The 27837-nt window shown below is 43.2% G+C and overlaps 2 protein-coding genes across 6 annotated transcripts in view; one reads left to right on the forward strand and one right to left on the reverse strand.

The window, feature by feature from the left end:
• Nucleotides 1-27585, forward strand: PDIA6 (protein disulfide isomerase family A member 6). Of its 2 annotated transcripts, NM_001246647.1 has the most exon segments (13): nt 61-166; nt 8411-8552; nt 13273-13330; nt 13821-13947; nt 17812-17918; nt 19080-19210; nt 20169-20283; nt 21110-21250; nt 22008-22092; nt 22220-22292; nt 23554-23712; nt 25959-26055; nt 26654-27119. In NM_001246647.1, coding segments are annotated over 13 exon segments (1323 nt in total). In that variant the 5' UTR covers nt 61-147; the 3' UTR covers nt 26723-27119.
• Nucleotides 27519-27837, reverse strand: part of ATP6V1C2 (ATPase H+ transporting V1 subunit C2) — a 62689-nt gene continuing 62370 nt past the window's right edge. For all 4 annotated transcript variants that reach the window (XM_016947133.4, XM_016947117.4, XM_016947113.3 and 1 more), the window contains one exon: nt 27519-27791. In XM_016947133.4, the coding sequence (XP_016802622.1) occupies nt 27702-27791 (90 nt within the window). In that variant the 3' untranslated portion in view covers nt 27519-27701. The remainder of the gene's footprint in view (nt 27792-27837) is intronic.

The raw sequence follows: 27837 nt of genomic DNA on the forward strand, positions 1-27837 counted from the left end.
GCGCCTTCCGGCCCGCCCCCGCGCGGCCGCCCCTCGGACCACCGGACTGGCCTGGGGAGGGACGTGGGCGCGTGGGCGCGGCGTGCGGCACGCTGCAGGGCTGAAGCGGCGGCTGCGGTGGGGACTGCACGTAGCCCGGCGCTCGGCATGGCTCTCCTGGTGCTCGGTAGGTGCGGGCCGGCGGAGGGAGGCGGGCGAGCTGGGGTCGACCTGAAAGGTTTCGAATCTCTAGGCCGTTCCCCGGCGGGCCGCGGCCGCAGGCGGCCGGAAGTGGGCCTGGCGGGCGGGAGGCGCGGGCCTCGGCGTCCGGAGGAGCTGCTAGGTTGCCCCGGCGGAGGTGCGGGTGCGCGGGATACTCGGGCGCCCGTGGCGAGGGGCTTCCGCAGCCGCGGGGGGCGGGAGCCTTGTGCGCTGGAGCCGGGCGCGGGGTCCAGGGCCGGGCGGGAGAGCCGCGGAGCCCAGCCCCGGCCGGATCCCGGGGAGGGGGTCAGTATTCCCGGCGAGTCGCAGGGGAGCTTGTTCTGGGCTCCTCTCGAACTCGTGCGTGGGGACGGAGGTTGGCGGGCTTCCTGCACTGCAGCTTGTTTCTGCCACCTGTTTTATGCAGCTCCTACTTTTAAAAACTGAAATGTTAAGCCGGGCGCGGTGGCTCACACCTGTAATCCCAGCACTTTGGAAGGCCGAAGCGGGTGGATCATCTGAGGTCAGGAGTTCGAGACCAGCCTGACCAACATGGCGAAACCCCGTCTCTACTAAAAATACAAAATTAGTCGGGCGTGGTGTCGCGCGCCAGTGATCCCAGCTACTCAGAAGGCTGAGGCCGGAGAATCTCCTGAACCCCCAGGAGGCGGAGGTTGCAGTGAGCCGAGATCGCGCCACTCCAGCCTGGGCAACAAGAGTGAAACTCTGTCTCAGAAACAAAAAACTGAAATGTTAAATCTCAGTCCTGAAATAAGGACCCATAGTTCCCTTAGAAAGGGACAGTGCCTTCCAAAAGCTGGGCTTAAGACGCAGGGGCGCTTCGCATGTGATCGGACTCCTTAAAAACGAAATGGAACCCGGCGTCTTAGGAATTCTGTAAATGTCTGCTTCTTAGTGGGCGAGGCCGAGGGTCCTGTCCTTGCCGGGCTCGCCTTGGTCACAGCCTTGGCTCTGAGAGTCCTTAACCTCGGCTCTGGCCTCAGACCACCTTCCCCCTATTTACTGGCTCTGTGACTTGGAACAAGTTACTTAACCACTCTGTGCCAGTGCCTTTTCAACGGTGTTCACCATTTTAGGGACTGATAATAGTACTCGCTTAGGGTTGTCCTGAGGATTAATGAGTTAGTACATGTCTTTCTGTTTTTTGAGACACGGTCTTGCTCTGTCTCCTAGGCTGGAGTGCAGGGTTTCCATCATAGTTCACTGCAGCCTGGAACTCCTGGTCTCAAGGGATCCAGGCACATGCCACCACACCTGGCTAATTTTTAAATTTTTTGTAGAGTCAGGGTCTCATTGTATTGCCCAGGTTGGTCTCAAACTCCTGGCCTCGAGTGATCCTCCTTCCTCAACCTCCCAAAATCCTGGGATTACAAGTGTCAGTCACCTGGCCCAGCTAGTACATGTTTAAAGAGATGTAAATATTTGCCATATTACTGTGGAGAGAGTAGATGAGGGGAAAAGAGTTTAGTCTGTTTAGTTTCCTGTGAGTGAATTCAGACTAGACCCTGAAAGAGTCCGTGAGTCTATTAATTAACTCATTTTAATAAATGGCAGCCTTTTTGGGAAACCTCTTGGTTTCTAGATGACTGCTCTGGGACCGTAGACTCCTCCTAGCAGATGTGGGACAGAGATGTTACTGATGTGAATTTATAACATCCTTAACTGCCATGGAGGAATGGAAAACCACAGATGGCAGAGCCATCTGCTCACAGAGATTCTAGACACTCACTCGGATGGTCCAATTTCCCATTGGTGTTCATTATCACTGAGTGGAATGGTGATGTGAATTTTAGAAACAGAACGTCATTGGTCAGCATTGACCTACTTTGTCATCTTAAGTGAGCCCAGGGTTTTTTGTGTTCTTGGGGGTTGGAGGTAGTTGTTGGCTACTTTTATGCATTCAGAATGTCCACATCTTTTGTCTGTTCTTTCTCAGTAGTATGTTAGGTTTCCTTGTAACCCTGCTAGGTCACATTGCCTTTTTAGGAATTTTAGTCTCAAACCTTAATCAACACAGCATTTTCATTGGGTAGCCGTGTACAAGCAGAGGAGGCTCTTGTGAGAACTAGGCAAAATTTAAAGACAAACAAAGGTCCCTCACCATTACTAGAAAAAAGAATAACCCAAGTCTATCTTAATAAGGTCAGTAAAGAGCGTCTTTGTACGGAAAGGGAAGCACATTCCTAAGGTGAAAAACCCTGGTCTGTTCTGGTGACTGCAGCCTGCTTGTAATAGCATGAAGAGGAGAGGACTGACGTTATTGCTGTCCTTGATTGGCAAAGAGAAGTGAAAGTACCTAATTCTGCCACAGTCTACCTAATGATGCTCTGTGGATTATACCCCTGCATTCTCCAGCCCTTCGGTTAGAAATTTGGGTCTATCTAATTATATGATCTTAGGTAAGTTATCCTTTCTGTGTTAAAGTTTCCTGGTCTGTGAAATAATGGGCACCATGACACATACCACATAGGGTTCTTAAATGACTTAATATATGCAAAATGTTTAGAAAAATGCCTGATACAGAGTCACGCAAGTGTTACTGTTTTGTCTCGCCAGAAATAAAGACCCCAGTTTCTGGAGCATAGTGTGACAGGTATCTCAGAATGTTAGCCATACTCCCAGATCTCTCTTGTAAGAATTTCTCTTGAAACAGTCATACTAGTTTGAGGGGAGGAGGAAAATATAAGAATTTTCCGTGCTGGGCTGTTAGTGAAAAACTGGAAACAATCAAAATTCAGTCAGTAGTGGATTGACTAAATGGTTCAGCCATTAAAAATGGTTACATTGGAGTAATTTTAAAATTCTTAAGTAGAAAATATCTGTAACTTACTCTTTTGCTTTTCCATTTTTGAAAGTTTCACAATAGGCTCAGTGTACTGAGCAAGTACCAAATTCATATCGATTTTACAAAAAAGATAAAATTCTTTAAAAGTAGTACATCTCTGTAGAAGATTATCCTATTTTTTGTGGTTTTTTTTTGTTTGTTTTTTTGAGACCGGGTCTCGCTCTGCCTCCCAGGCTCAAGCAATCCTCCCACATCAGCCTCTGGAGTAGCTGCGGCTACAGATGCACCCTACCATACCCAGCTAATTTTTGCATTTTTGTATTTTATATTTTTTCTCTACAAGAGATGGAGTTTTGCCATGTTGCCCAGGCTGGTCTCAAACTCCTGGCTCAGGTTATCCACCCGCCTCATCCTCCCAAAGTTCTGGGATTACAGGCCTAAGCCACCACACCCAGCCTTAGTCTTACTTTCAAGCTTATTCAGAGTTAGGACTGTCAGTGCTTATGTTCTTGATTTACTTGGCTTTGTTAAACATGTCAAACTCTACTTCACCTTTTCTGCAGCAGTGAAAAGATTAATGAGCAGTGCCATCCAGTAGAAATATAATGCAAACATATATGTAATTTTAAATTTTCTAGTAGCTACATTTAAAATGGCCAAAAGAAACAGGTGAAATTAATATATTTACTGAGTATATCTAAGATCATTTCAACATGTGTTTTCAAAATGAAAAATATTATTGAGGTCGGGCACGGTGGCTCACGCCTGTAATCCTCACACTTTGGGAGGCCAAGGTGGGCGGATCACCTGAGGTCAGGAGTTCAAGACCAGCTTGGCCAACATGGTGAAACCCCATCTCTACTAAAATACAAAAATTAGCCGGGCATGATGGCTGATGCCTGTAATCCTGAGACGGGAGAATCGCTTGAACCCAGGAGACAGTGGTTGCAGTGAGCCAAGATTGCACCACTGCACTCCAGCCTGGGCAGCTGAGTGAGACGCCGTCTCAAAAAAAAAGAAAAATAATGAGATTACATTTTTCCCTCCATTAAGTCTTCAGAATTCAGTGTGTTTTTACCAGCATATCTTAGTTTGGGGTAGCCACATGTAGCTAGTGGCTATCATGCTGGATAAGCTGTTACTGAGGGAGCAGGCCCGCTTTGGTTAGCCTGGCGTCCATTCACAGGCATCCTTTCCCACCTCTTGAAATGGAAAAGGAGATCATCCTATCAAAGGCTGCTCCATCACTGACTGGCTTCCCGCTCCTCCTCTGACTCTGGGCATTTTATTCAGATACTCCCTGTATTTTATCTTTGGCCTCTCCCACTGCATATGTCTTCCTCTCCTAGATCACTCCCATCTTTAAAGAAAACCTTCCTTGTTTTCTACATTTGCCTGCCTCTGGTCTCTATAATGAAACCTGCTTAAAGAGTTACCTATATTCTCTCCAACTTTCTGCAGACCGCATGCCTGTTATTTTCACTCCACCACAACTGCCAGGGCTCCCAGTGACTTCTTTGTCACTAAATCCAATCAGTAGATGGTTTTAAGTCTTTGCTACTTTATCTCCCAGTAGCATTTGTTAGTGTGGCCCCTTCCACATGTATCTTGGTTTATGTGACACCACTCTGGATAATTCTCCCAATCCACCTTCCACATGGCAACTGGAATACTCCTTCTAGAAAGCATAAATCTGTTCTTTCCTCTGAATGATAAGCCTTTAGTGGCTTCACTATTAGTAAAATTAACAGTTTTATAAGTTCTTACAGTATTGGCTATATCTGTGATTCAAATGCAGTGTAAATCTTGAATACCATAATTGTTCATTCATACCTATAGCATACAGAACCACTTTATCTTGAGCACTAAAAAGACAGCATGGTGTAATAGGAAAAGCTTGGAAATGGAGAGCTGCCCTGCCACTTATATGTATGACCATAGATGGGCCATTTGGTCTAGACCTTTATTTACAAAATGGGGATAATTCCTACTTTCTAGTTAGTAATGCTGTCAAAAATTAAGTGATCTAACATATTTGAAAGTGATTTGAAAAATTGAACGTGTTGTATGATGGAGGATTTAGCAGTAAAACAATGAACAATGGTGTACACTCCTTCCAGAAGAAGTGTACCATTTAGTTATTCCAAAAAGGTCCATTTGAAATCTTCCAAATTCTAATTATGAAGCAAGCATGTGAAAATGTAACTAAGATGGCATGTACACACACTACTTGAGAACACAGGCCAGTCTCACTTATAATTTGCTATATCAACAAATTAAAAGGAAGAAATGATATGATCAACTTCAGAGATGCTGAAAAGACAGGAATAGATAGAAATTTTGTTAACATTTTAAGTATATTTTGGCCTGGCGTGGTCACTCATACCTGTAATCCCAGCACTTTGGGAGGCAGAGGCAGGAGGATCACTTGAGACCAGCCTGGGCAACACAGGGAGACCCTGTCTCTACAAAAAATTTAAAAGTTAGCCAGGGATGCACCTGTAGTCCCAGCTACTGGGGGTGCTGAGGTGGGAGGATCACTTGAGCCCAGGAGGTCAGGGCTGCTGCAGGGAGCTGTGTTTGCACCATTGCACTCCAGTCTGGGTGACAGAGCAAGACCCTCTCTCAAAAAAAATAAAAAAGTGTATTTATTTCAATCCAAAAGCCAGCATGATGCAAATAGGAAAACCTTGTTGAAGTCAAGAACAGTCTGAGGATTTTCCATTATTTACCTTGTTCTAGAGGTAATTAGCAAATTTTTGTATATTGTCATGTGTTGCTTAACATAAGAGATGTGATCTGAATTATGATCAACTTCAGAGATGCTGAAAAGACAGGAATAGAAATTTCTTTAATTTCTATTGTATCAGACGATTTCTTCATTGTGAATAACATCAGCGTGTACTTAATACAAACCTAGATGGCATAACTTACTAAAAACCTAGGCTACATGGTATAGCTTATTTCTCTTAGGTTACAAATCTCTTCGACATGTTACTGTACTGAATATTGTATGCAGTTGTAACACAATGGTAAGCATTTGTGTATCTAAACATAGAAAAGGTGCAGTAAAAATATGATATAAAAGATTAAAAATAGTACACCTGTATAGGACATTTACCATGAATGCAGCTTGCATGACTGGGGGTTGCTCTAAAATTTTTATTTCTTGGATAATAGATTAACCTTAATTTACTGTAACATTTTTCTTTCTTTCTTTATTTTTTAGGAGATGTGGTTTTGCTGTTCTGTGTTGGCCAGCCTGGTTTTGAACTGCTGGCCTCAAGCAGTCCTCCCACTTTGGCCTCCAAAGTGTTGGGATTATAGGTGTGAGCCATGGCGTCTGGTCAACATTTTACTTTCTAAACTTAAATTTTTTTTTTTTAACTTTTTGGCTCTTGTAAAAACACTTACCTTAAAACACATTATACAAAACAGCAGTACAAAAATATTTTCTCTCTTTTTTTTTTTTTGAGACAAGGTCTCCCTCTGTCAGGCTGGAGTGAGTGGCGCATCACAGCCCACTGCACCCGTAGCCTCGATCTCCCTGGGCTCAGTGATCCTCCCACCTCAGCCTCTCGAGTAGCTAGGACTATAGGCATGCACCACCATGCCTGGCTAATTTTTGTACTTTTTTTAGAGAGGGGGTTTCACTATGTTGCCCAGGCTGGTCTTGAATTCCTGAGCTCAAGCGATCTGCCTGCTTTGGCCTCCCAAAGTGCTGGGATTACAAGCATGACCCATAGCGCCTGGCCAGTATTTTCTTTTATATCCGTATTCTGTAAGGTTTTTTTCGTTTTTAAAGTTTGTTTTAGTTTTTTAAACTTTTTTGTCAAAAACTAGGGGACAGGGCCGGGCACGGTGGCTCACGCCTGTAATCCCAGCACTTTGGGAGGCCGAGGCGGGCAGATCACAAGGTCAGGAGATCGAGACCATCCTGGCTAACACAGTGAAACCCCATCTCTACTAAAAATACAAAAAATTAGCCAGGCGTGGTGGCAGGCGCCTGTAGTCCCAGTTACTTGGGAGGTTGAGGCAGGAGAATGGCATGAACCTGGGTGGCGGAGCTTGCAGTGAGCCGAGATAGCGCCAATGCACTCCAGCCTGGGTGACAGAGCAAGACTCCGTCTCAAAAAAAAAAAAAAAAACACAAAAACTAGGACACAAACACGCACATTAGCCTAGGTCTACTCAGGGTCAGAGTTATCAAGGCATCACAAGGTGATAGGATTTTTTCAGCTCCATTATAATCCACAGGACCACCCTCATATATGTGTTCTCTCCTTGACCCTGTGGATGTGACTGTATATGTAAATTTAAAAGGTGAAATTTTGATAGTAATGCCATTTCAGAGAACTTTTGGGTTCTTAAGATACTAGTAAGTCAGTTCAGAATTTGTTTTCCTAAATTATTGTTGTAAATTGCATGTAAGTTTCCAGAGTTGCTAATGAAAATGCTCTTGATCCACAATGTGTCAGAACTGTGTGGTCAGCAATACAGTCGACACTGTATCCTGTCTTTATAAGGTTGTTCACATGAACAGTGTTTCTGATAATGTGTTATGGATAGTATTAAGAGAAATAAAACTATTTATAAAAATAAACATTGGCTGGGCGCCGTGGCTCACGCCTGTAATCCCAGCACTTTGGGAGGCCGAGGCAGGCGGATCACCTGAGGTCAGGAGTTCGAGACCAGCCTGACCAACATGGAGAAACCCTGTCTCTATTAAAAATACAAAATTAGCCGGGCGTGATGGCACATGCCTGTAATCCCAGCTACTTGGGAGGCTGAAGCAGGAGAATTGCTTGAACCTGGGAGGCGGAGGTTGCGGTGAGCTGAGATCGTGCCATTGCGCTCCAGCCTGGGCAACAAGAGCGAAACTCCATCTCAAAATATAAATAAATAAATTACCATTGCCCTTGAAAGAGTCACAATCTAGTGGAAGAGACACTAATTATTTTCCCCTTCAAAAATATATTTTAATAAAGAGAATGTGCTAATAATTGCACCTGAATAACATGAGGAATGATTACTACGTGATTGCCCAAGGTTACACAGGCAGAAGTGACCTCCCAATTTTTCAGTGTCCATGCCATAAAATGACAGTAGTACTGCCTCATGGAGCGGTTGTAAAGAACAAAGACGTTGATACATGAAAGCCACTAAGAATAATGCTTCAGCCTTTTTCCAGTGCAGCCCAAGGAGTGGGAGTGGGGACCGTCCGTTCCTGTCTTGCTCAGCGTTGCAGCAATGGGAGTGAAATTCCAGGGGCTCCGACTGCAGCAGGAAGGGCAGATGGGCCAGAGCTAGGCCGTCCTCCTGTGTGAAGGGCCCTGGTCAGTTGAAGAGGACTCTGGTTCCCCAGGGTTTCCAGTCAAAGCATGAACAGTGCTGTTAATGGTGCACTTTTGTTGTTATCTTCAGGTCTGGTGAGCTGTGCCTTCTTTCTGGCAGTGAATGGTCTGTATTCCTCTAGTGATGATGTGATCGAATTAACTCCATCAAATTTCAACCGAGAAGTTATTCAGAGTGATAGTTTGTGGCTTGTAGAATTCTATGCTCCATGGTAAGTATTATAAAATAGTTGTAGATTATTTATAGTACTTTCTGAAATTGGAGAAAATGCTGTATAAAAATCTGATTTTATTAAGACATCTAGTTTAGCTTAGTGTTTGTTTAAAAGAAGTAGAGAAGAGGGAAATGGGAAATGCAAAGTATCTAGTCTGTTGTTAAGGAAGACCTGTCTTTTGATGAGGTGATGCATGTGGAAGGAAAACTGATTTTATGAGGAAGGAATCTTGAGCAAAGAAAATGGAGGGGCCAGTGATTAACTTCATTCTGTTTCTTGAAGAGAATTATTTCCTGAAAAAATGTAGTTAGAAAATCTGGTTTAATTTAAAAATTCTTTTCTTACCTTACATTCAATACTGGAAGAACCCTTGTGGGGTAAAAATGTAATCACCATTGAAACTAACAGCACAAAATTATATACAGTCAAAAGTACAACATTGCACTAGTTATTTGTGTGATTAAAGCATTTAATGCAAAAAAACACCAAATAGAAGAGTGGAAACTGCAAGATGTATATGAGGCTGTCTCTGCTGTCAACCAGCAGGCCACAAGTATCCTGAGAGGAGAACCAAACCCTAGCCAGCTGTGTGTCTGTGAAGAACTGTGTGGTTATCTGAAACCCCAAGGTGTCCTTTGACATGTGAACAAGGCTTTGTAAGCTTAAGTGAGGGATATTAGAACCTGATGGGTACATTTTAGGGTATGCCTGATGAAACTTTTTCCTTTCTCACTTTAACTTTTTTCTTTGAAACTAAGTTTTAGAAACTAACCACCAGTCCTCATGGACCATTTTACTTCATGCTCAGTGTAGCAAATGGAGGTAAAAACGCTCTATTTTCAAAGTGGATGTTGCCACATTGTGCGTCCTGTCCACCTAATGCCTTTACTGTTTTGAAGGCTCTGGTATTTATGTGTTCGGTCCAAATGCTAATTCTGTGTGGATTAGCTCAGTTATACTAGCAAATACATAAATAGTAATTGTACAAACTGTTGTATTGTTAAACGTCTCTGTATGTGGTTTTTACAAGCTTATCATATATGGCATAGGTAATTTACCTTGTTTCTGAGAGCGACCATACAAGAGAAAACTCTGCAAGACAGCATAATTGAGAAGGCAGGATCTAGATCCACTAGTTAATCATTATTACACTGGCAGAGTTTTACTCTGTGGTGTTTGGGTGACTGAATGTCTGATTAGAGCAAGCGCTTTTTTTGAGAGACAGGGTCTCACTTTCTCCCAGGCTAGAGTGCAGCAGCATGATCACGGCTCACTACAGCCATGATTTCTCAGGCTCAGGTAATCCTCCCACCTCAGCCTCCCCAGCGCTGGTACTACAGGCATGTACCACCACGCCCTGCTAATTTTTGTATTTTTTATAGAGATGGAATTTCACCATGTTGTCCAAGCTGGTCTCTAACTCCAGGGCTCAAGCAATTCGCCTGTCTCGGCCTCGCAAAGTGCTGGGATTACAGCTGTGAGCCACTGCACTGGGTCAGGCAGGTGCTTTTTAACTTCCTTTTGTGCTTGGATTCCTTTAGCATCTTGGTGAAGGCCTTGGATTCTTATAATAAAACTTTTACGGTCAGGCATGATGGCTCACGATTATAATTTCAGCAATTTGGGAGACCCCGGTGGGTGGATTGCTTGAGCACCAGAGTTCAAGGCCAGCTTGGGCAATGTGGCAAGACCCTATCGCTACGAAAATAAAAAGAAAAGAAACAAATTACCCAGACGTGGTGCCGTGCACTTGTGGTCCCAGCTACTCAGGAGGCTGAGGTGGGAAGATCACCTGAGCCTGTGAGGTACAAGCTGCAGTGAGCTGTGATTGTGCCACTGCACTCCAGCCTGGGCAACAGTGAGAGCCTGTCTCAAAAAAAGAAAAAAAAAAAGATCTCCTTTAAAAAAAAAAATCAAACCTTTACATGTTTAAATAAAGCTTATAGAATCGCAAAAAAAACCTAAAGTATGGAAATATGATTATTGAAATATTAAAATTTGGATGTTAATGTAGTACTTTACAAGAACAGTAAGTACAGGTTGAACATCTCTTATCTGAAATGCTTGGGACCAGAAGTGTTTCTGATTTTGGGACCAGAAGTGTCAGATTTTGGAAGATTTGCATAATACTTATTAGCTGTAGAGCATCCCTAATCTGAGAATACAAAATCTGAAATGCTCCAGTGACTGTTTCCTGTGAGTGTCATGTTGTCGCTCAGAAAGTTTTGGATTTTGGAACATTTCAGGTTGTGGGTTTTTAGAATAGAGATGCTAAACCGGTACCAAGATCCAGCAGCAGGCTTGACAGCTGCAATAATTCTGAATAGTGATGGGCATAAATGATGTTTGAAGATACCTGCAACAACTGTAGTGGCGATCATGAAAACAGCTGTGATTTTCATTCATGATAAAGTCACAATAATTGACTGTGGAGTGTTGTTTACATTCGTAAGGAAATTCTAAATTTCGATTACAGATTAGTGAAAATAAAGACTTTTTTTTCATCCAAATTCATAGACTCCCTCCCCTAAATTTTTCCTAAAAGGCCACTTTGGCTTCAGATTTATTCTTTTTTTTTTCCTAAAAGGGATTCCCTAAATTTTTATCCACCAGCCCTTTGGGAGTCTGGACCCCAGTTGCAGAACCCCTGGGTAGACTGTATGCCATATTTATATGTATGTGGCATTATGATGTATGCGCAGATCAAATAGAAGAGAGGATGAACTCTGACAGTCTCTGAATTTAGTCCTCCTTTCTTAAACTAAATTAAAGAGGCACAAAACCCTGTAAAAATCTGACTTCTGAATTTTTTAGTATCTCACCTAAACAACAAAACATACTGTATGTAAATATGTAGAAGTAGCATTTCAGGACATTCCCCCGATAGACCCTAACTTCAGATATTGGGATTGAGTTTAGGCCCTAATACTGTTACATAATAATTACAACTTCTACCTGTATGATTGTAGTATTTGGAATCAAAAACTTGTCAGGCAGCTCTGACACTGGATGGCTGTGATATTGGGTAAATTTCTTCTCAACATCAATTCCATCATCTGTAAAATGAAATAACAAGAGGACCTGCCCTCAGCTTCATGCTGATTAAATGAAATCATCTATAAGTGTTTTCATCATGGTGCTGGCACCTAGCATTTGTGCATTTGGTCCTTAGAGACCTAATTAGAAGAGAATTTACTTTGTTTTTAAAAATGCATCAAATCACCAATGGATAAACTATGGTGTCTGCATACAGTGAATGTTACACAGCAATAAAAATAAACAGTATAGCTACCTACAACCTCAATGAGTGGTAAGGGCTAATAGGTTTATGCACATGTAATTTCTTAAAAGCGCTTTTCTGTGTTGTATTTCCCAATAATAGTACCCGCAAGGTTAAGGTTGTTTTTCCTTGTGTTCTCTTCTCTCCTCCTCTCCCCACTCTCTTCCGCTTTCCCTGCCTCCCCCCACCTCAGTCATTCACTCACATCACCATCTTGTGGTGTCACATCATGCTTTTCGGCTTGTTAGGCTCACTAACGTGGGTTTATGCATGTGTTTCTAAGTCCAGAAGCAATTTGCCGGACTCAGAGAGTATTGAGATATAGGCATAGTTGATCTGGGCCAGATACCTCATATATAAAATTAAAAAGTTGGACTAGAGACTATCAAACCCCAGTAGGTTTAAGAATCACTAACAGAATTTAATAAAATGCACTTCTTCCACTAGGAAGTTTGGGTTTGTGGACCCCAAGAATCTGCATCTTGCCTAGGCTTTCAGCTCCACACAGTGAAGCGCATTGGACCAGCTAGATTCTAAAGGGCTTGTTGAGGTGTAGAGTTGTAAATTATAGAGTTTAAATGTGATTTAATTGAGCAGTAATTCGGAAGCTTTTTTTTTTTTTTTTTTTTTTTGGACAGAGTCTTGCTGTGTTGCCCGGGCTGGAGTGCAGTGGCACCATCTCAGCTCACTGCAACCTCTGTTTCCCAAGTTCAAGCGATTCCCCTCCCTCAGCCTCCCCAATAGTTAAGATTACAGGTGTGTGCCACCATGCCCAGCTAATTTTTGTATTTTTAGTAGAGACAGGGTGTCACCATGTTAGCCAGGCTGGTCTTAACTCCTCAGTTCAAGTGATCTGCCTGCCTTGGCCTCCCAAAGTCAGGCGTGAGCCACTGCACCCGGCTGGAAGCTTTTTTATTAGGATGATATGAAAAGTGATTGTTGTAAGTAATAAAATGGTGAGTTCATCCAGGTTGCTGATCCTATTTTACTTATTTATTTTTATTTTTATTTTTTGAGACAGAATCTCACTCTGTTGCCCAGGCTGGAGTGTAGCGGCATGATCTCAGCTCATGCAACCTCTGCCTCCTGGGTTCACGTGATTCTTGTGCCTCAGCCTCCCCAGTAGCTAGGATTACAAGCTTGCGCCACCACGCCTGGCTAATTTTTGTATTTTTATTAGAGACGGGGTTTCACCATGTTAGCCAGGCTGGTCTCAAACTCCTGACCTCAAGTGATCCTCCTCGGCCTCCCAAAGTACTGGAGATTACAGGTGTGAGCCACCGTGCCCGGCCTTGATCCTGTTTTATTTGTGCTTGTCCTCTTTGCAGGCATCTCATTCAATAGACCATTGATGGGGTTTTTTAATTGAATTTTTGAATTTTTTGAATTGGGAATCAAAGGCTTTAATGGTTGCTTTGTATTGTCTTCCCCCAAAAGGTGTGGTCACTGTCAAAGATTAACACCAGAATGGAAGAAAGCAGCAACTGCATTAAAAGTAAGTTTCTTAGGAATGCAAAAGGCTTACAAAACTTTTTTTTACAGTAAGTTTCCAAGATGTCCATATTCACCTGTGTATGTTTAAGTAATAAGTATGCAGATGGTTTAATGTTCAGTGGGAAGCTAGTTTGCATATCAGAGTTGAAAATACTGGTTCTGTTGTCAAAATCATACTGAGAACAAGGGGATAATACACATTTAAATGTTTACATTGCCTGTTTTTGTTTATTGTGTTTCCCAGAAAAATGACAGTTACTCTCAGCCCTGCCAATTCTTTGAGCTGCAGAGTTCCCTCCATGGGCTTTGATTTGCCCCATCATTCCATTTAGATTCTCTTCTGGTGTTCAAGGCTAAAGCCCTTATTGACTGATTGCAAACTGCACCCTGTGCTTTATTACCTTTTTCTGAGTCTGTATGAAGCAGATAGAGTTCTTGTGCAGTCTGCTTTAACGGAAGGAAAAATTGTTATTTCTTTTACATTTCCACAGGATGTTGTCAAAGTTGGTGCAGTTGATGCAGATAAGCATCATTCCCTAGGAGGTCAGTATGGTGTTCAGGGATTTCCTACCATTAAGATTTTTGGATCCAACAAAAACAGACCAGAAGATTACCAAGGTAAGGACTTTTCCTAGCTACTTCATTCCCCTGGTAGACAAGAACCTACTGTTCTTTAACAAGCTTGAGAACCTGCTCTACCTGCAAGGTTCTCAACCTCATTGTACCTGAATTATCTATAAATGGTACACAGTGATTCCTATACCCTCTGAGTCATTCTGAAGATGAAATGTGTGTCACACAGGTTTGTCTCATCACTTAACGCTTGCTTAGGTCTATGCTACATTAGCAATGATAGAAAATAGTGTTCTGTGCTACCCTGTTGTCTTTCTCATTACAGTCACTTGTATTTAATAAAGATCTACATGTATTTTCTTGCTCTAATCTCTCTTCCCTTTACTGTAGGAGAAGGGTCTAACATACCACTATGGAAAAGGAGACTCTGTAATTTGAGAGTCTTAGTCTCCTAAACTGTCAATAATAAATGGATACCACAAATTCTGTTTTGTAGATAAGTAAATTGTTAGTGTCTGCTGTGAGCCACTGAGGCAACTAAAGATAGAATTCAGGTTTCACCCTCCCAAGACTAAATGTTATTTCAGCCACACTGTTCTTTTTTTTTTTTTTTTTTTTTTTTAAGAGACAGAGTCTTGCTATGTTGCCCAGCCTGGACTCAAATTCCTAGGCTCAGGCAATCCTCCTACTTCAGCCTCCCAAGTAGCTGGGATTACAGGCACCACACTCTTAGAGAATTGTCTTGTTATTTAATTAAGATATCACAAACGGGCTGGGCACGGTGGCTCATGCCTGTAATCCCAGCACTTTGGGAGGCCGAGATGGGCGGATCACGAGGTCAGGAGATCGAGACGGTGAAACCCTGTCTCTACTAAAAATACAAAAAATTAGCCGGGCACGGTGGTGGGTGCCTGTAGTCCCAGCTACTCCAGAGGCTGAGGCAGGAGAGTGGCGTGAACCCAGAAGGCGGAGCTTGCAGTGAGCCGAGATTGTACTCCAGCCTAGGCGACAGAGCGAGACTCCGTCTCAAAAAAAAAAAAAAAAAAAAAAAAAAAGATATCACAAACAGATTATTCTATTTAAGATAGTCAGAGTTGCTGAGTTGGGCCAGATCCATAGTGCTAGTAAAAGTATTGGGCATAATTTGTTTGAAGCTGAAATTATGACTAATTTGGTAAAGGTTTTTGTTGAAGATTTATATGGAACATATGAGTGACTGAACTTTGTCAGCTTAGGTTTTGCTTTATGTGAGCAGTACCAGCTCATGGGTTGGGTGGCAGCATCAACATCATAGTAAAAGAGTTGTCTGTCATCGGTGACTTGCCTGAGTCCAGCTAATAGAAGGCAGGGAAGGCAGGGGTGAGGGGTACAGAATCTGTCGTGTGTGAGCTGGGAAGGCAGCCCATCCTGGCTGCCTGGCTGCTAGCCTCTCCATACTCCAGCGTCGTAACTAAACAGTACTTAGTGTCTTGCTTCTCTGTATAATGGGGATGTGCAAACCTATTTTAAGGTACCAGAAGCTTAATTTAAATAGTACACATAAAGCATATGAGACAAATACTTGGTAAATATGTGTCGTTGGCAAATCTCGAGGCTGGAGGTCTCATCTTCGTCTTCATCTTCGTCTGAAGATGAAGATGTGGCCTTGGACACGTTGTCTCTGCTAGGCTCCCCAGCTCCAAAGTTCTAGGGAGAGACTTTTTTTTCCCCTGAGTAAACACCTGCTTTTCTGCCTTTGAATAATAATTTGTTTTAGTTTTCCTCACTTATGAAAATGTACATGTTTTTAGTGCAGTCAGTCTGCTGCTGTTTTTATAAATTTAGTTTATTGGAACACAGCCCTGCCTGTTTGTCAACATATTGTCTCTGGCTCCTTTTGCACTGGAACAACAGAATTGAGTAGTTGCAATAGACAGTATGGCCCAAAACGCTGAAAAGTTTTTTTCCTAGTATACTTCATGATTTGGCATATGTCCAGATAAAGACTCGGGGAAGGGGCAGTGGTTCAGATGACGGAGATACCTGACATAGATAAGGAGCAGAGGCTGTTTCATGTTGAGGCCTTGCCCTTCTGTGTTATCAAGTGACATACTTGGTAGGCTCAGCCAGCGATACAGTGCAAGATTATCTGAATAGATGCTGAGAGTTGCTGTAATATATTTTGTGGATATTTTTGTTTTGTTTTGTTTGTTTTGTTTTGTTCGAGATGGAGTCTCACTCTGTTGCCCAGGCTGGAGTGCAGTGGTGCTATCTCGGCTCACTGCAACCTCCGCCTCCTGGGTTCAAGCAATTCTCCTGCCTCGGCCTCCTGAGTAGCTGGGATTACAGACATGCACCACTACACCCGGCTAATTGTTGTATTTTTAGTAGAGATGGGGTTTCACCGTGTTGGTTAGGCTGCTCTCGAACTCTTGACCTCATGATCCGCCTGCCTCGGCCTCCCAAAGTGCTGGGATTACAGGCGTGAGCCACCGCACCCGGCCTATATTTTGTTTCTTGTGTCAGGTCTGGTGTGTTCTCAAAAGTTTCTCTTCCTGGGCAGAAAAAAAGGCCAGCTGCCACACCTTAGATCTCTAATCCCAGCACTTTGGGAGGCTGAGGTGGGAGGATCACTTGAGTACAGGAGTTTGAGAAAACTCTAAAAAAAAAAAAAAGAAAGATTTTTTTTTTTCTTGACACAGAGTCTTGTTCTGTCACCCAGGCTGGAATGCAGTGGCGCGATGTCGGCTCACTGCAGCCTCCGTCTCCTGGGTTCAGGTGATTCTCCTGCCTCAGCCTCCTGAGTAGCTGGGATTATAGATGTCCACCACCACGCCCAGCTAATTTTTGTGTTTTTAGTAGAGACAGGGTTTCACCATGTTGGGCAGGATGGTCTCGAACTCCTGACCTCAGGTGTTCCACGTGCCTCCGCCTCCCAAAGTGCTGAGATCCCAGGCGTGAGCCACCACAGCTGGCCAGAAAATGAACTTTCTAAAGAGATTCTATTAGATCTAGTTTTGCCTTTAAACTGAAGAAAGCAGATGGCATATGTTATTCCAGTACTTCTGTGTTAGTTAATAGCCCCTGACTGTCTTGAGCAAATAAGTTTTTGGTGAACTTCCAAAGACTATTATCATCTTGCCTCTTTGAGTTTTAATGCAGATTTGTTACTTATATTAGGATTAAGTTCAGCTTAACTGTTTCAAGCAAGATAGAAAAAAAGAAGCCTGGAATGGTTTCCAGTTACTTGGCTTCAAAGACACCTCATACCTACTTTTTCCATCTTTTCTATCTGGTATCTCACAGAAATTGTTCCTTTTTTATTTGGGAAATTCCCCTGCTTTCCCAGCTAGATATTAAGCTTCTTACTCATCCATGTTCATGTTCGGTAAACATTTGTGAGTTATTCTCATTAGGAGATGGTATTTGAGCAGGGAGTTTTCGTTCACACTACGTAAAACTTAAGAAGAGAAATTGGGCTGGACACGGTGGCTCACACTTGTGATCCCAGCACTTTGAGAGGCTGAGGTGGGCGGATCACTTGAGGTCAGGAGTTTGTGACCAGCCTGGCTGACATGGTGAAACCCTGTCTCTACTAAAAATATAAAAATTAGCCAGAAATCACTTGAACCCGGGAGGCGGAGGTTGCAGTGACCTGAGATTGTGCCACTGTACTCCAGCCTGGGCAACAGGGTGAGACTCCATCTCAAAAAATAATAATAATAAATAAAAAAGGAAAAGGAATTGGTTTTCCAAGTGTTAAGTCTAGTGCAAAATGCATTGTGGGGAGAAAGTGTGTTCTGTCAGAGATACATGTGTTAGAACTGTGTGTGAAGCTGACAGTGAGGTAAAGACACAGTCTTGGGCCGGGCCAGATGAGGCACTTGCTGAAGGCCGGGCTGAGGACCGCCTACCTTCCGTCTCCTGTAGGTGGCAGAACTGGTGAAGCCATTGTAGATGCTGCGCTGAGTGCTCTGCGCCAGCTGGTGAAGGATCGCCTCGGGGGACGGAGCGGAGGATACAGTTCTGGAAAACAAGTAAGACCATAAAATGTCAGTTTTTAATGTGTCATAATTTTGAAGCCAGAGTGGATTCCTTGTATAAGATAGTTGTTTTTTAAAAGTATGTTAAAGTGGTGAACTCTCAATTAAAGAATAATAGAGGATTGGATCCACCGATCCCAGAGGGAACCAGCCCTCCAGCCTGCTCATTTGGCCTCAGAATTGCTGTTGCCAAAGCCAGTCAGTCCCAGGGCCTCTTGCCACACCTGCAGTCCAAGTACCAGGCCCAGGAGCCACGTGCTGGTATCCCATGGCACTTGTAGGTCCAGAGTGGGGATGGGATGGACGGGTTTTCCTCTAGGTAGGCTTTGGCAAACCATGATGAGATTGGATTACCTCTTGGCCTGTATCTGTGGCAGTCAGCCCCAAATCCATGGAAAATTCTACACAAATGGATAGGGAAGAAGAGAGAGAGAGGAGCAGATTGGTGTTTCACATGCCCTTGTATGAAATGTGAAGCTTACACTGATGTTCTTGTGAAAAGACAAACTTGAAGATATATAATATTAAATGGGCTTTTACTTTTAGGAGACCAGTTACACTAGCTTCTTTATACAGGCTCAGAGCTTACCCAGAGATTTCATGCTCTTGCCTTTTATTTTAAACTTAGACATTTAATGAGCATAGTTGCCTGGCCCCCTGCACCCTGCCTGGCAACAGAAAGCAATGCTGACTGCTTCTTAGATTTAGTACTGAAGAACATTCTTCGAAAAAAGAAAAGGATTAAGTGTTATTTTTAGCTCTGTTGACTGGTAGGGACTTTGTCTATGAAAGATGTAACATAGCATCCTAGGATGAAGCAGCAGCTGTACTTGAGTCTGAATTAGAACAGTGCTGTTGAGGTGGTTTTTTGAGCCATGTTGAGGTTTCTCTCTAAAAATAGCTGGTGACGGCATTCAGGTACAGGTTATGTGTTGTACTGAATGTATTGATAATTACTTGAAAGTAAAAGACTATTTGCCAAGCAAAAATTATAATGCTGAGGAATGTACCCAATTTGAATACAACCGTTTTCACTATTTTATTCACTAAAGAAAAACCCTAAAACTTTGTTAAGATGTAGAAGCAGTGTTATTATTTAAAACAGGAAAAGTGTTCTTGGCCAAATTGTTTGATGTTTAATGTCATAAATGACAGGGCAGAAGTGATAGTTCAAGTAAGAAGGATGTGATTGAGCTGACAGACGACAGCTTTGATAAGAATGTTCTGGACAGTGAAGATGTTTGGATGGTTGAGTTCTATGCTCCTTGGTGTGGACACTGCAAAAAGTAAGTGCCTTCTACTAAGTAGTCTGTTCATTCACAGTGTTTTCAGTACATTCATTAGCTTATTTTGAAAGAGCTGAACTAGATAATAGATCACCACTAAGATCTCTTCCAGCAAAACTCTGACTCTAAGTGAATATTAACATTGACATTAGCGCCAAGAGCTTCCACTCTCCTATTGCCAAAGATTAACAAGGGACTGGCTCATGTCTGGATTTAGGGGCAGTGGTGGAATGGGAAGCTCATGTGAAGGGTAGCATTGTATCTTTAGTAAAGCCACACACAAAATGTTTTCTAGGTGTGACATAATTGGGGATTGGGCAGAAATGCACAGATCAGTTAAAAAGTATAGGCTTGGCATGGTGGCTCACAGCTGTAATCCTAGCTCTTTGGGAGGCCGAGGCAGGCGGATCACTTGAGGTCAGGACTTTGAGACCAGCCTGGGCAACATAGCAAAACCCCATGTCTACTAAAAATACAAAAAAATTGGCTGGGTGTGGTGGCATGCGCCTGTAGTCCCAGCTACTTGGGAGGTTGAGGTGCAAGAATCTCTTGATTGTGGGAGGCAGAGGCTACAGTGAGCCAAGCTCACACCACTGCGCTCCATCCTGGATAATAGAAGGAGACTCTGTCTTTAAAAAAAAAAAAAGAAAAGAAAGGTGTTTGGGCTGCAAGTTAAAATGCAAGTATTTGGCCTGGTGAGGTGGATCACTTGAGGCCAGGAGTTTGAGACCAGCCTGGGCAACATGGGGAAACCCTATCTCTACTAAAAATGTAGAAATTAACAGTGGGTGGTGGCACACACCTGTAGTCCCAGCTATGTTGGAGGCTGAAATGAGATCACCTGAGCCCAGGAGGTTGAGGCTGCAGGGAGCCATGATTGCACCACTGCACTCCAGCCTGGACAACAGAGAGAGACCGTGTCTCAAAGAAACAAAACAAAACGAATATTTTTCTATAGCCTAGAGCCAGAGTGGGCTGCCGCAGCTTCAGAAGTAAAAGAGCAGACGAAAGGAAAAGTGAAACTGGCAGCTGTGGATGCTACAGTCAATCAGGTTCTGGCCTCCCGATACAGGGTGAGTATACTTATAAGGCTCATTTCATTGTGAAATACATGGTGTTTCGTTACTTCTTCCAATACTCCAGCCCTCCCTATGAGGTAGTAAAGGAGATGTTTAAACCATTTTGTAAGTGAAGAGATAAAGTCACTTTATTGTTATAACAAGTCTGAAACTCAGGACTGTCAACTTTTCCCCCTAATGTCACACTGCTTCTGGTATATACTTAATGTGAGGTTTCAGCTTGCCCAGACTTATTCAAGTTGCTCATATGGCTGTTGTGAGTTGGTCCATTTGTTCTAGAGCAGGTACTTTGTGTTAATTATATACCAGGGCTTGAATATGATTGGGCTAAACTTCACAGACTGTTAAAACTCCCTGATTGATAATTGACCTCTGTGAGTCATTCCTTTGAAATCTGTGCAGTCTGGAGAACAGTTTTGTTACATTAAATTACCTATAAGGCCAGAGTGGTGGCTCACACCTGTAATCCCAACACTTTGGGAGGCCAAGGATCACTTGAGGCCAGGATTTCAAAACCAGCCTGGCCAATATGGTGAAACCCCGTCTCTATTAAAAATACAAATATTAGCCGGGTGTGGTGGTGCGTGCCTGTAGTCCCAGCTACTCAGGAGGCTGAAGTAGGAGAATCACTTGAACCCAGGAGGCAGAGGTTGCAGTGAGCTGAGATTGCACCTGTGCTCTCCAGCCTGGGCAACAGAGTGAGACTGCTTCAAAAAAAAAAAAAAAAAATTACCTATAAGGTGGTTTTGGAAACTGTAAAGATTGTGTTATTTTGCATTAAGTGTTAATTGGATTTTATCCTCTGACCTTTTTTTAATAGATTAGAGGATTTCCTACAATCAAGATATTTCAGAAAGGCGAGTCTCCTGTGGATTATGACGGTGGGCGGACAAGATCCGACATCGTGTCCCGGGCCCTTGATTTGTTTTCTGATAACGCCCCACCTCCTGAGCTGCTTGAGGTAAACCGCTTCAACTGCTTGTAGTCCAGAAAACTTTTTTAGCTGATGGTGAGGAATGTTAAAGCAGTGTGACACACTGTTCATTTTATGCCCTTAAAGATACTCTCTTTAAAGTGGTTTCTATACTTTGAAATGGAAAAAAAGTCTGATAAATTGCTTTTCATAACTTTTAGCATTAGAATAATTACACTGAACAGAAATACGAGCTTCTTAAAGATAGAGTGTATTCAATCACTCTTGCTTATCATTCTCAAAGTAATATAACATTTATCGAGTACTAATCATGTAACAGGCACTGTTCTGGTGTCTTTATATAGTTTTGTTTTGTTTTGTTTTTTTCATTTAATTCTCACATGAACACTGAGAGGTAGATACTGTTTTTATCTCCATTTTATATATGGGGAAATTGAGGCACAGAGCCTCAAGTGTGTTAAACATATAAGACATATGATACATGTAAGTATAATCTATTTAAACAAGTAAGTGGCAGAGCCAGGCTGTGTCCAGGCATTGCGATTTCAAAGACATTTGTATGTGTGCTAATCACCCCACCCCCACAGCTTCCACAGGCTTAAGAATCAGTAGCAGAAAAATCTCCTCTTAGAGAACATGGCTCCGGGTGTTTCCATACGAGGAAGTAGTCGTGGGAGAAATGTTTTCAATGAAAGTGACGGTGCGAAGGTCTTGTTTGCCAGCTTACCTTTAGGTGTTGTATCATGCAGCCTCCTGATCGTCCCTTGTCTTCTGGGTCCCACAGATTATCAACGAGGACATTGCCAAGAGGACGTGTGAGGAGCACCAGCTCTGTGTTGTGGCTGTGCTGCCCCATATCCTTGATACTGGTAAGACAGACGGAAATGATTTCCCTTAGCTGTTCTATGCTAGATGCTCTGAGAATACTTCCTAAATGGATTAATTTTATGGACTCCTTTATCTTTACCTTTAAAAAACTTTGTCTGTTTAAATCAGGAGCTGCAGGCAGAAATTCTTATCTGGAAGTTCTTCTGAAGTTGGCAGACAAATACAAAAAGAAAATGTGGGGGTAAGTTACTGAGCTTACTGTTTGAGTGTCATCTGAACAGCTGATTATAGGCTTTCTTGAGAGTGGTTCCCCCGTGTTTTTGTAAGCTGTGTTCTATGTTTGCTCTGCTATATATATATATATATTTTTTCCTCCTGCCTCAGCCTCCCAAGTAGCTGGGATTATAGGCGCCCGCCACCACACCCAGCTAATTTTTGTATTTTTAGTAGGGTCAGGGTTTCACCATGTTGTCTAGGCTGGTCTCAAAACTCCTGACCTCAAGTGATCCACCCGCCTCCACCTCCCAAAGTCCTGGGATTACAGGTGTAAGCCACTGCACCCGGCCTGCTCTGCTATATGTTTTTATTCAGGATGTGAAAACTTTATCATGGGAGGAAAAGAAGGAATGAAGGGCTGTCAGCACAACATGCATTTTTCTCATAGGAATCATGTTTTAAATGGTGATTGGAGTGCCAGGTTAGCAGGCAGACACATAAGGAGTAGTGCACCTGAATTCTACTATGAACTTGAAGGCTGGGTGAGAAAGGGGAAATAGAATTGTTTCCTTCTCTTCTGAGTTAAGGACTGGATCTAGGCACATTTTCGAAACAGTGTATCTCTTTCCTATTTTATCCTTTTTTTTTTTTTTTTTTTTGAGACAGAGTCTCACTCTCTTGCCCAGGGTGGAGTGCAGTGGCACAATCTTGGCTTACTGCAACCTCCACCTCCCGGGTTCAAAAGATCCTCCTGCCTCAGCCTCCCACGTAGCTGGGACTACAGGCACACGCCACCATGCCCGGCTAATTTTTGTGATTTTAGTAGAGATGGGGTTTGCACCATATTGGTCAGGCTGGTCTCGAACTCCTGACCTCAGGTGATCCACCTATCTTGGCCTCCCAAAGTGCTGGGATCACAGGCGTGAGCCACCGTGCCCAGCCTCCTTCCTATTTATCTTTTTGCTTCTTGTCCTCAGTATCCATTGCTTTCCCCAGGTACCTAGCGCCCCCTGTTGTCCCTCTCTCGATGACCTTGCTCCTCCTCCATTAGTCCAGCAAATGTTTATTAGATGCCTACAGAACGCGAGAACATGCTTAATAACCCAAATGATATTGGTGGGATTTCAGGTAAAAAGGGAAAATCCATATAGAAACTCATCTTTTGTTTTTTATTTGTCATTCTACGAAATATCTGAAGCGTGATCTTTTGTTCTCTAAGATCTTCTAGTTAGATCGTAAGCAATTTAAAGGACATATTTGCCCTAAAAACCAGTCTGGTTTTCTAGGTGGCTGTGGACAGAAGCTGGAGCCCAGTCTGAACTTGAGACCGCGTTGGGGATTGGAGGGTTTGGGTACCCCGCCATGGCAGCCATCAATGCACGCAAGATGAAATTTGCTCTGCTAAAGGGCTCCTTCAGTGAGCAAGGCATCAACGAGTTTCTCAGGTAATTTGTTTTCTTAGGTTGTTTGTTGTTTTGTCTGTTTGTTTGGTTCTGTTGTAGGTTTGTATTTGGAACTAGGTATATATAAGCCAGGTAATAAATGGAATTTAAAATGCAAACTAATTCCAGAGAATTGAATGTTTATAAATTAGAGTTTTTAAATTGTCTCCCTGTTCGTTCTTTTTTCCATGGAATACTCTGCTGGATGAGGAGAAAGCATTGCTGCCCTCGGGCCGCCCTGTGTGCCATTCTGTGCATCTGGCCCTGAGCTCTTTCTAATTCTCATAAAGGTCTCATATGGGCTAGAGGCAGCCCTGTCTGTCCATCCTCACCCTCATATGCATTGTAATCTTGACCTTGGGTAAATGTGGTTTCCATTTCTGGGCACTTGGCTTTGGAATGTAGTTATTTATTTGAAAATGGGTGTACTTAAGTTACTCCAACAGTGTGCAAACAACATGATAGGTTCTAAAACCAATATACAGAGCTGTCTACCCTGCTCTGCTATTCAGCTCACCTAATCATCTTTTAGGCAATACAGGGCATTGACCTAAAGAGGTTTTATTTCCCATTCTTGCTTTCTTCCGCGTTCATTTCTTAGCTGCTGTATAAGAGATGTTCAGCACACAAAAGGTAGTTGAGAGGCTTGTGTTGAATAATGAATAGGAAGAACAGTACATGAAAGCCTGCAGTGCTCTTGCTGCCAGTCTTCCTACTTGACGCAGAAGTTTGTGTGCTGTGTGGAGACGTGTGTGTGTGCTGTGTGGAGAGTAGGGGCTCCAAAGTCAGGCGCCTCAGTCACAGCTCTGCCTTGAGTAGTGAAGTGGGAGGCATGGAGGAAGCCCTGTGAGATCAGCTGCTTCAGCCTCTGCCGGGGGGGCAGACTGTGGCTCCTTCCCTCCCAGCTCGCTCTCATTGTAGTTGGTTAATATGGTTAATGGGTGTTTTCTTTTCCCCCCCCGCCCCCGAGACAGAGTCTTGCTGTGTCATCCGGGCTGGCACGATCTCGGCTCACTGCAGCCTCCACCTCCCAGGTTCAAGTGATTCTCCTGCCTCAGCCTCCTGAGTAGCTGGGATTACAGGCGCCTGCCACCACGCCCAGCTAATTTTTGTATTTTTAGTAGAGATGGGTTTTCACCAGGTTGGCCAGGCGGGTCTCGAACTCCTGACCTCAAATGATCAACCCACCTCAGCCTCCCAAAATGCTGGGATTACAGGTGTGAGCCACCACGCCTGGCCAAGGGCGTGTTTTCATTAAGTTTGTGAGGCTGGGTGCGGTGGCTCACGCCTGTAATTCCAACACTTTGGGAGTCTGAGGCAGGCGGATCACTTGAGGCCAGGAGTTCGAGACCAGGCTGGCCACCACGGTGAGACCTTATGTCTACTAAAAATACAAAAAATAGGCCAGGTGTGGTGTCGTAGGCCTGCAGTCCTAGCTACTCGGGAGGCTGAGGCACAACCAGGAGGTGGAGGTTGCAGTGAGCTGAGATCACACCACTGCACTCCAGCGTGGGCAAAAGAGCGTGACTTGGTCTCAAAGAAAAAGAAGTTTGTGGACTGCTTAAGTTTGTGATTGTCATAGAGTAGTATTTATTAAATCATGAAGTCAGAATGTGAATATATCTCATGTAATTTTTTTTTCTAATAATAGGTTTGCTTATTCTAGCCCATTGGTGCCATAGATTGTTAGTCTAGCTCTATTATTCTATGAGTTGTTTGGTGAACTCTAAATATTTGTGCCCACAGTATTTCTGGCTCTGGTTTCCCAACAGCCAGATTACACCAGGTCTGGTATGTTTCAAGTACTGATGTTTATGCACATATGCACCCTGCTCTCTGCCAGCCCACTGGAACCAGTCGCCTCACTTCTGATATGCTCCCTCTGTACAGGTTCACAGCAGTCTTAGAAAGCTCGCAGGCAGCCCATGTTCTAGATCAACTTTGATAATTATTTATGTATTTAATTTGTATTTCAGCAAATGCTCTGCTATTTTTAAAAACTTACTGATAGCAACTGACTTTATCTGATGCAGGGGGCTTAGTTGGGAATGCTGAATCTGGTTGTAATGTTGTCCGTGATTAAAAAGATAATGTTCTCAAGGTGTTTCTGAGGAATGTAGTGCAGCAAGAGAGAAGAAATGCCTCTGCATAAACAAAGTAGGCAGACTGTTATCTTTAAAGTTGTTTATTCTTCTGCACCAGCAGTCCATTGTAAATGTGTGTGTGTGTTTTGGTCATTTTTCCCTAAGGGAGCTCTCTTTTGGGCGTGGCTCCACGGCACCTGTAGGAGGCGGGGCTTTCCCTACCATTGTTGAGAGAGAGCCTTGGGACGGCAGGGATGGCGAGGTGAGTGCCCGGGAGGGAAGCTGTGCGGGCAGCAGTCCTGGTTTACTCTCTTGAGCCTGTGCACCTGGAGTCAAGTCCTTCCCATCAGACCTCAGCCCTGGTGCACCCGTGGGCCTTTTAAGAGGTTCTTCTCTGAAGACCCTTCATCTTCCTTAGCACAAGTTTAAGTGCTGCATGGCATTTGATACTCTTGACAGCCAAGATGCATTTCAGTAGTAAGGTTGCTTTCCTGATTATGACCTTAAAGTGAACATTTAACCTGGAATTCATTTACGTTATCTTAGAAAAATAGAAAATGATAGCTTTGAAATTAGCACTTATTTCTGTACTGTTGTGTCCCACCCTCCTCAAAAGGACATGTTCAGTGGCTTCCAGTGTTAAAATGGTGAGTGATGTGATGTTGAAATGTTTCACCTGAGTTCTGAGCTTTTCCATCCGTATAATCATAGGTACGAAGGTCAGGGTAGGAGTCAGACTGAGGAGAACCTGGATTGTAGCAGGAGTAGCTCCAGAGAGTCGCTCTTCTGTAAAATGAGATGTTGACCTTCCAGGGTGTGCCCTTCTGCAGATCTAACAGTGGCTTTCTGTCGTCTCCCAGCTTCCCGTGGAGGATGACATTGACCTCAGTGATGTGGAGCTTGATGACTTAGGGAAAGATGAGTTGTGAGAGCCACAACAGAGGCTTCAGACCATTTTCTTTTCTTGGGAGCCAGCGGATTTTTCCAGCAGTGAAGGGACATTCTCTACACTCAGATGACTCTACCAGTGGCCTTTTAACCAAGAAGTAGTACTTGATTGGTCATTTGAAAACACTGCAACAGTGAACTTTTGCATCTCAAGAAAACATTGAAAAATTCTATGAATTGTTGTAGCCGGTGAATTGAGTCGTATTCTGTCACATAATATTTTGAAGAAAACTTGGCTGTCGAAACATTTTTCTCTCTGACTGCTGCTTGAATGTTCTTGGAGGCTGTTTCTTATGTATGGGTTTTTTTTAATGTGATCCCTTCGTTTGAATATTAATGGCTTTTTCCATTAAAGAATAAAATATTTTGGACAATGCCGATAAATGTATGAAGTTAGTATCCACATCATAAATTCAGAGTGATGTTTAGCAGTAAATCAATATTTTGAAGTGATACATAGATGTCTTTCCTCCCCACAAACTTTTTTAAACAAAAAACAAGACCTCTTTTCTTCAGATGGTGCCACCTATGCCCACCACAACAGAGATTTTACATGGAAACCGGGCTCAGTGAGAACTGATTTCCTGCCCAATATTTGTCTTTGGGCTGTCTCTAGTGACTAATTATTAAGGAATCTAGCTGGTTATACAGTTCAAGGCTTTCTATGTTGTTAATGAACCTCAAAATAGCCGTTAAGACATGAAATACAGCAGCAGGTTACCAATGCGAACAGGTAGTTCGCATTTATGTAAAACATTCAGAAAATGAAGTTTTGAATTTGTTAGCACAAAGGACTTGAGAGCATTTTATTGTAACTTAAAAAAATAAATACAACTGTCACTAACTTTTGTGAGCAATTTCTCTTAGTTCTGTAAGACATTTGAACCATTCTCTGGCTAAAGGAAAGAGGGGTCTGTAATAATCTGCACGAACATGAGACAGAGGTGCCAGCTGGCCTTTCTAGTCAAGAAGACTAAGGTCAATATGGAAGTAGACATAAGGAAAATAGTCTTGGTTATTGAGTTGCAGTCCCGGGATCTCCACAGATGCCTACAAAAGAAGACATGGTAATGCTCTAAGTGCATAAACTAGTTTC

Source organism: Pan troglodytes, chromosome 12 (genome assembly GCF_028858775.2).
Source record: "Pan troglodytes isolate AG18354 chromosome 12, NHGRI_mPanTro3-v2.0_pri, whole genome shotgun sequence".
Classification (NCBI taxonomy): Eukaryota; Metazoa; Chordata; class Mammalia; order Primates; family Hominidae; genus Pan; species Pan troglodytes.